Source organism: Carcharhinus amblyrhynchos, chromosome 12 (genome assembly GCF_965287045.1).
Source record: "Carcharhinus amblyrhynchos chromosome 12, sCarAmb.v2.hapA, whole genome shotgun sequence".
NCBI classification, from domain to species: domain Eukaryota; kingdom Metazoa; phylum Chordata; class Chondrichthyes; order Carcharhiniformes; family Carcharhinidae; genus Carcharhinus; species Carcharhinus amblyrhynchos.
The window spans coordinates 63576669-63586132 of NC_137335.1; the positions used below are offsets into that span (position 1 = coordinate 63576669).

Sequence of the window (9464 nt, forward strand, 5' to 3'; positions counted from 1 at the left end):
AGAAATCTTGAACGTTAGATCGTCATAAGAGTTTCATAATCAGAGATCAGGCTGACAAGTTTCACAGTAAGAAGTCTCACAACACCAGGACTTTAACCTGGCGTTGTAAGACTTCTTACTGTGTTTACCCCAGTCCAACGCCGGCATCTCCACATCATGACAAGTTTCAGCCAGATCAGGTTGACAAATAAACCTGAATTCATGCGGATAAAACACGTGTGCTTCCTAAAAGACGATCCATGGGCGATTGAGTTATTTAAATGTGTTTTTTTTGTACAAGGGCAGCAAACAAGGGAATGCTAATTTCCTTGATTACAAGCTAAGCAGCATTTCACCAGTGGCAGATCGGTGTCCGGAAGAAAGTTTCGCACAGAATGGTTCATTTTAGATATCTTGCATATCAGAGCCGGTTGTGGCAGAACCATTGGATGGGCCAGTGTTCAAATCTAGAGTTTTTGAATACTCCATTTGCACGCCAGGTTGCATTTTTCTACCTGGCCCTTTAATCCTGCCGAACAGGCGAAAATTTATGAAAACATCACATGGTAATCAGGGTAAAAGTTAAACTGTATTTATTTTGAAAATAATTGACAGAATATGGACCACTGAGAAGGCACTTTCGCGAGCGTTTGTATTTAAATCGCAGATCTTGCTTTAATAATATCAAGGATCTCTTGCAGTTTCATTAATCGCATATGCTAATTAAAGTTTAAAAATGTAAATATATTCAGACTTGTATTCAGTTTAGTAATTGAATTAATTGAGAAAACAGGTACATCTCTATAAAGAACTTTTAAAATATTATCTTTGGTGAAATTGTGAAGCATCGTGAAATGAAAATATAAGACGACGTAATAGGACTGTCATTTCCCAATAGCAATAGGAAGGCGCTTCTATCACATCAGTTTGTTTCGACATCTTGGAGCAATCAAGCAAATTAAGGCCGGTCGACCTACCAGCTTCTCGGGTTAGTAGTGGGAGGTTGTCAAAATACGGGGCAGCCATTAGTAGAAACGTGATATCCATTCATCAGCAAGTCTAATCACTGGTCAGACTCAGCCGAACCCTCAAGCTCTCCATTCTCAGATATGCAGCCCTGGCACGGAGGAGTTTACAAATATTGTCAAATTGATTCTTACACCGTCAATGAGTCTGTCATTCGCTGCCTGGCCACCGGAGTTTTTGGTTCTACCTATCTGATCGTAGATTCTTACCTACAATTTTGCTCTCCACATAAAGATAAGGCTTAACTCTGAATCACAATTGATAGAATGCCGTTTCCCCCCCAGGTTTTTAATATTTAATATTTTCCCTAATATACATACAGTGTTCCCTGAGCAACAATACTGAATCACGGGCTGTAATTTAAAGTATGTTTTGAGTTTTATTTTTATTCCCAACATTCGATTTCTAATAATTAAGACATCTGCTTTCTTACCATTATCTCCGCCGACTTATGGTAGTATCAGTTTGAATCTTTCGCTTTTTCCCATTGCAGTGGCAATATGCCACTATGGGTGAAACAGGCATCCCAGCGTATGGAGTGAATTAAGGTGAATATGCTTTGGTGTTGTTTTAAGATCCAAACTCACGATAAAGCAAACCTAATTGGTATAAGTGACAGAGCTAATGCGGAAATAGCCGCATCGTTATTCTCTCTCGCTCTTTTCTCCCTCTTCCGGATAAAAAAAATGTTGACTTCCATTATATTCCAATTAATCTCGCCACATATAAAACAAACTACCATTTTAGCTGACTAAATCCATTGAACAATATGTGTGCAATATCGGAGCATCTGTAAAGTACACACAAATATTCTACAACTGCACTTGCCACGAAAAGGGAGCTTCATTTAATTCAGCCCTCGCGTTTCTTGAAGTTTTAGCAGAATTAGTCTGCAACATTGTCTGCAACAAAGGGGCGATCCACTTTGGCAGTATCGTAATTCACCACAGACCAGAAATATTTCTTCCATGTAACAAAATTTGCGCACAAGTTATAGCTTGCGTTGACTGAGGAAATGCGTTATTAATGAACTGAACAATTGAACCATAACAAAGTGCGTGCTTCTGGAAATTAATAATAAGTTGTCATATCATGTCCAATTAAAACACATAACCACTCATTACTGGTAAATATAGGTAGGGAGTCTCTTTAAAGCCTTAAAAAAGTGCCGTTAAAAACAAACACAAATAAATGATTTAGCATGAGAAGAAGAAATGAGTTTCCGAATTTAGTTAAGATAAATGAACAGGATGTGGCGGATCAGTAGAGAGCGGGGCAGAAACGCATTTTACACCCGACTCAAAAGTTAAATAAATATGGATAATTAAGCTGTAACCACAGCGTAAAATGTATTTGTTGTCTTCTCAGGACACAACATAAATATTTTTTTTTAAGTAATGGTTTACTCATTTAAATGTTGAATTTAAAATGCAGGCTGGAATAAAATAGTTGAGGGCAGTTTTAACCCAGTTGGATTGAAACTTTTGAAGTCTCTCTATTACCAGCGTTCCCCAAGGTAGGGCTGTGGATTAAATTGGCAACTCGCTAACAGCTGGTTAAGCCTTTGTTTTCAAATGAACTCGACCTATTTATTAAAGGGCGGGAAACGGGAAGGTTTTCCAACTATTACTAAATAGCTGAGAATATTGCGAACGTTATAAAACAACAGACATTGCCGAGTGGGGAACGTGCCGAAACTGCAATGCAAGGTTCAAGCGCGCGTTGGAAGTAAAGCTTGTCAGAATAAGGATGCACGCTTTGTTTTGCTAATTCGATAGGTACATTCTAGCCTTGTTTTGATCCAAAGTGTTGCTGACGCACACGTTGTTGGGAGAGCTGTATAAAGAAACACTTGGCCGATTCAATGTTCTGGTGTTTGCTGAAGTTTTTGACTGGTTACCTCAGATTTGCAACACGGCTCCGGGCAAGGCGAAGCAGCTGTTTGCTTATTCCGACCACCGCCCCCTCCCCAGTACCCCTCAAAACACACACACACACACACACACACACAACTATCTTCCTCCCCTTTTGTTATTAAATGTCACGAATGAAGACTTGTTAACCCAAATGCTGAAAAGGATAAGTTTGCCTTAGATTATATTAGTCTCTAATCTCCTTTTCCACCGAAACGACAGCCGCATCATCCATTGCCAACTTCGGTTCTGACAATAACGTCAACCATTTAACATGATGGTGCAAAAAAACCCCCTCACATTACCGTTTAACTATAATCTTAATAATCATACGAAAACTTAGATCTTGCCGAAATGTTTCATGCAGCTGTTTGTAAACAAAATTGCGTCCCATCTGAAAACATCCTCCCAGTACTCCAACCAGTGATTAATCTGCATGTTCGCAAGATAGTGATAGTAGACCTTATTTATATCAAATTGCATATTTCTCCAGAATGTAATGAGGCGATGCCTTGGAGGTGGCCGCTTTATTAATACAGTAGTTTTGTCCAAACTCAATATTCCATCCTTGCCCTCCACCCCCAACACTACGGCAACACCTCCCCCCCCCCAAGAAAAGCATTGTGGGAGCTGAATTTCAACTAAAAGGATCACAAAGTACCGCAGAGTGCCGGAGATGTAACTACAGATACCAGAGCCCAACGCGATCAACTCCACGCGTTACTTCCAGATCACTGGCGCCACCCTTGTGTTCCTCTGCATGGTTGCTGCTCGGTGTTGGGGGGCGGCAGGAGGGGGGGGGGGGCGGCGAAGCGCTCTCCTGTGCGGCTTACTGCGATGTCAATCATCGGAGAGGCTCCACGAGGTTCTTGTCAAAGCGGCTGAAACAAATAAATATATGGCCAGGCAGCAGCAAGGGCAAGAATTGAAAGAAGTGTAATCAGAGTATTAAAGCGCGGCTTGTTCTCCGTTCCCCGTCCATTGGAGTGTCAAACTGGAATCACACATAGTGCCGTATTACAAAAGGTAGGTCTGGAATCGGGCTGGAGCTACAATCTGTTAGCTCAGCGAGGGAGACACCTCAAAGGGGATCGGGTTACTTTGAGTGACGGCGTCTCCATGGCAAATAATTTGACTAACTATTGTCTTATCCTCACTATCCGTAGGTCAGATAACCAACCAATCAAATTCTACATAATGACTATTCATGCCAACTTAGAATAATATTATTAAAAACGAAGGGAGGGCACTCTGGACGTCTTCAAGTGCAGTATGTTGGGTCTTCTGTGAAAGAAAGAATATTTTTTATGTGTCTACAGCCAGAACGCACTGGTAGAGACTGTAACCTTCAAACCAAGGAGAGGCACAGAGGAGAACACTTTTTTTCCCATTAGGATCTGGATGTGTTTTTAGAATATCTCAAGGCGGGGGAGATATGTCGATGCTTCCAACTTTTGGGTTCACTCAAGAGCAAGTGGCGTGCGTGTGCGAGGTCCTCCAGCAAGGAGGTAACATTGAGCGGCTTGGCCGCTTCCTGTGGTCACTACCTGCCTGTGAGCATCTGCATAAAAACGAGAGCGTCCTGAAAGCCAAGGCCGTGGTGTCTTTCCACCGGGGCAACTTCCGCGAGCTCTACAAGATCCTGGAAAGCCACCAGTTCTCGCCGCACAACCACCCCAAGCTGCAGCAGCTGTGGCTCAAGGCTCACTACATCGAAGCCGAGAAGCTGCGGGGGCGGCCGCTGGGGGCCGTGGGCAAGTACCGCGTCCGGCGCAAGTTCCCGCTGCCGCGCTCCATCTGGGACGGCGAGGAGACCAGCTACTGCTTCAAGGAGAAGTCGCGCAGCGTCCTGCGGGAGTGGTACGCTCACAACCCGTACCCTTCGCCCCGGGAGAAGAGGGAATTGGCCGAGGCCACCGGCCTCACCACCACACAGGTCAGCAACTGGTTCAAGAACAGGAGACAGAGGGACCGAGCCGCCGAAGCCAAGGAAAGGTACGAGTAAGTAAAAATAATCCATTTCTTTCACCATTAAGTGAAACCATTTAACTTACCTCGCTTGGTGCAAACTGCAGCAATCCCACCGATCCGCCGCCTATCCCTTCTCCAACCAGGGATCCGGCTCTTTTTGTTTCAAACTTATGTGCCCTGCTTTTTTTTGGAAGCAAAGTACGATAGAACTGACACCCCCCCCCCCAAAAAAAAACCTCAGCAAGCCGAAGCGAAGCGCAAGACTGTATCTGCAGTAGATACAAAAACTCCAGCCAGGCTGCTGCCCAAATGCGGGAGAGGCTGAGGCCGCATAAGTTCTAATGTAACTTTTACTTTGGCTTCGTAAAGTGAGGAACCGTTAAGTGGGGAGGAAAAAAAAGTTCCCAACTGTTTGTACAGAATGTCAATCTTTCCGTCTCCCGCACACATATTGATATTCTGCACATAGATATAGATATATATCTTGCCGTGGGGAGTACAATGGTTTATCTACGAATAAGTTTCAAAACTAACCCCGGGGTTTGTGGGGCCGATTGCTGTTCATTTAAAATCAAAGTGAAATTTTGCAAGTGTCGGCGCCAGGTCCTTTGGAAGACGTTTTTAAAACAAAAACATTTGGAAACCCGAATCGTGCAAAGTGTAACTTTTCCAGTGTTTGTCAAGTGTGAATAACTAGTGTTAATAAGTTTAAAAAGTTCAGAGGACTGACTTAAAAAGTTTCTAGCCCGTCCTGGCGCCTCTCTCTCTCTCACACACACACACATTGGATATTCTCAGGACTTTTTCTCTCTAATGCTCTTGTGTTTTGTTGATTAGTTTAATGGGGGTTTTTTTGCAGCTTTCTGATTGTTTTTTTTTGTTATTTCCTCCCACCCCCCTCTCTCTCTCTCTCTTTCTGGTTGCCCGGTGCAGAGAAAATAACGAGAACTCCAATTCCAACGTCACCGCCGGCGGCCACAACCAGATGAATCCTTCGATGAATGGGAACAAAAATATGTTAGCCAGCTCGGACGAGGAAAAGACTCCGTCTCAAACGCCGGATCACAGTTCGGGCAGCCCGGCTCTGCTTTTGGGATCCCTGGGCCAGAGTTCCAACACCAGCCTCCAGCCTCTACACACCCTGGCCGCGCCGCCGGGTCCTAGCGCCGTGGCTGTGCCCAACTCAGATGTCATACACCACCATGCATTACAGGACTCCATGCTCAACCCCATGTCATCCAATTTAGTTGACCTTGGCTCGTAAAGAGAAACAAAAAAAAAACAAACGCAAAAAAATCATTTTATCTTCGAACAAATAAAGACACTCTCAAGATTATCCTTTATATATTTTACTTGACATTTAAGCGATGTACATAAAAAAGCGTTAGTGGATATTTTGTCAACAATTGGAAGGAATGATGGATATAGCTATTCAAGTTTTAAGGTACTGTATTAGATCACATAAGAGATTGATGTAGCAAAGTCTTACAGTTTTATAAAATGGAGGATGCTTTTGTTTAGACGGACAACTTTTTATTTTACTGATCACAAAATCACGAAGTATTGCTCCCAATTACACCTCGAACACACACACGTACATATATATACATACTATATATATCTCCAGATTACAAGAGTGAGTAGGTTTGTAATCGCGTGAAAAAACGAGCATTTTAAGTTTTGATAAAATATGCTAAAAAAAATTTAAAACACGCTATAGGAAGATCATTTTCATGTAGATGAAAACTGTACAGAAAGCTGGCTTTCCTGCAGTAGAATACGTGGGACGTGTAATCGCAGCTATATTGAATTGAAAAAAAAATCCGTAACAAATATGTCATTTCTTCAAAGCATTAGAAACTATCTCGGTCTCCAAGACTCGCACGCTGCATAAGAATTGTTTTATTACTGTTTATATTACGCGCGACTACAATCTTTGGAGGGGAAATCCTGCTTATTTTATAATAAAAACAGAGCACAGCTACCTTCTGAAACGTTTGCTTTCTTCCCTCCCGCCCATCCCCACCCAAATATTTAGCTACAACTTAATTACATATTTTTAATATCGACCTCAACACGGTTTTATATTTCAGGATACTTAATTAACTGCGAGAAGGTACTTGTTGTACAATGAATGGCAGGGCTTCCAACTGTTGGGTTTACTGTAACTACATGTCTCCCTTTGGTCTCACGCCGTGAGGTATATGTTAAATTTGTCATTGCGTTTTGTGGAAAGATTCCAGGTAATTATTGTCAGCTTAATTATGGCGTAATGCTAATAGTGCACAAAGAAGGGTTGACAAAAATGCAGAATGGGCCTTTTTTTAAAATATTGATGGCCGCTTGCTTCTAATCAATGTCCAAAAATGTGGAAAGGAGCCACACAATCCGTTTACTAGTTGAGCCAGTAACATATAAAACGTATCGAGTCTCCCTCGCCTCCTGTCCTGAATATTATGCGGGTACAAAGCAGATTAATTCTATGCAAAAATCGAGATGGTTATTGTGGCCCATACAAAATAGTGTGTGCAGCTCATATCAGTGTTTCTCTTTTCTGAAGTTGCAAAACGGGCAAAGGGATAGTCTTAAAAGCTTAATGTGTGTTGGGTCTACGGCGTAACCCCGGAATTGTCAGTGTATGCTCAGTTATATATGTATTGTGAGGCCACACGTTCACAAGCATGGCCAGAGTCCATTTAGATTAATTTCAAACATCTTGAAATGTAAGCCTTCTTTGCTATATAACGTATCTCAAAGCCTCTTGCAATAACATAAGTGGTGAACGTGATCATATATCCGTGGGCCAAAACAAACTGGCTTCCCTTATTTTCCTACACTAGGAATAAATGATGTTGAGCGATGTATGGTCGGCAAGGAAGAACACTCAGCCAGTTGCGCATTATTGATGAAAGTCGACGTGTGCGTCTTGCAAGCGGAGAATTTTTAATTTAAGTTTGAAGTGCTATAGCAAGTAGTCTTTTTAACTACAGTAAAATCCAATGGCGAAGGAAGCTAATTACATGTTTATATCTGCATTGGGCAAATAAAGCATATGACAAATGTGACTCCTGGGATAAAAACTATAAAAGTTAGCATAAGCAACAGCAGCCAGTTGTCCTGAGACTCAGTTGAGATTTGAAATCTCTTGGGTGATTATTTCATTTCAGTGTCTGGTGGCAATTATATTTCTATTTTTCTAGCTATCTATTTATCTAGCTATCTATTTATCTGGTTATCTATTTGTCTGTCTGCATGTCACCTCAGAAAGCGTATTCCGCTGGTTTGGTGTTCTGGCATAATTTGATTCCAAGATGTCAATGCATCTTTACATTGTTTTTTGTTTGAAAAAAAGGACTTTACCGCTTGTGGTTATAAAGCAAGGTTTTGATATGGTATTCAGCAGCCATCGTCCATGGCCACGGTGTCGTTTAAATATGACAGAATACCTTTATTGTCTTTTGTGAAAAGCTGTTTCATATTAAGACTCAAGCGATGAGAGTCTCGCAACCGAGTTGCGTCTGTGGCGATTTTATCGGTAAATCGACTACAGCTATAAAACAAATAGGGGCGCGTTGCAGAAAAGAAATGGTTACACTGACGTAGTTACAGATAAGAACTGTGGGGGTTACGAGCAGGCATGAAAAGGATATTACAACTTGAAAATCGACTGCTCTATATATCACATAACTGTAACCTAATATACGGGATATGGTTATAAATGTTGCCTCAAAATAGCAGACAGGGGTGATGCCATTTATGAGACTAACCGTCGGCGCGCCTGGGAGCCTAAAGCCTAGGTTAGTTTACTGCGTGCTTCATGCTATGATTCAGTCGAAGGTATTGCCGTTTTTAATATTTATATACTCATTAACTGCCGAACACTGCGACTCTCGTGCTGTATTGCAACACGGGCAACGAAGCAACAAATTCATAAATATACAATGCTGCTGTGGTTAAGTGAACATATTAAATTACTCCATCCTCTTCCTCCAGCCACGTTTGTTATTCCCGGTGCAGCTAAACTTTTTTCTTCCTCCGCCGTTTTAATTTTAAACGTGTATGGGTTTATGGAAAGGGACGTGGGGAGTTGGGGAAAACAGTTGCCTTGATATTTAGAATGAGTTGTGTTTAATTGTGCGTGCTCACTCGGAAGTAATTAGAGTTAAACTTGCATTAGAGCACTCGCTCTCGCCATCTTTGACATGCTTTATCAGTTATGTCAGAGCGTTTCTTGGGCATGCTAATGCCTGGACTAATTCAGAATAATAACCACTTCAGAATAACGGCGCTTTGCTCTACAATCGAAATGCGTTTTGCTATTTATTATATGCAGAACTTTTTAAATATAGACACTTAAAGTCGTTATCTTTACCTAAAAAAGAATGCATATAAAAATGATCGAATATTAAACACAATTCTCTCAGCAGTCCGATATATGTAACTGTTTCATCAAATCCAATTAGATGTAAATCAACGTCTTATAACATTATATAGAAGCCAAATGTAGGAAAATTAGGATTCATTCTGGTCTGAGCTTTTTTTGTGTGTGTTTCGGGACACTTTCTTGAGTAATTG

The 9464-nt window shown here is 41.6% G+C and overlaps 1 protein-coding gene across 2 annotated transcripts; it reads left to right on the plus strand.

The window, feature by feature from the left end:
- Positions 1–3859: 3859 nt before the first annotated feature.
- Positions 3860–6853, plus strand: six2a (SIX homeobox 2a). Of its 2 annotated transcripts, none has more exons than XM_080199820.1 (3): positions 3860–3944; positions 4085–4919; positions 5823–6853. In XM_080199820.1, the coding sequence occupies exons 2-3, from the start codon at positions 4354–4356 to the stop codon at positions 6151–6153; spliced, it is 897 nt and encodes a 298-aa protein (XP_080055946.1). In that variant the 5' UTR covers positions 3860–3944; positions 4085–4353; the 3' UTR covers positions 6154–6853. The 2 variants fall into 2 exon arrangements, with proteins under 2 accessions (XP_080055946.1, XP_080055947.1); XM_080199821.1 differs by having other exon boundaries at positions 4085–4913.
- The last annotated feature ends 2611 nt before the right edge of the window (positions 6854–9464 follow it).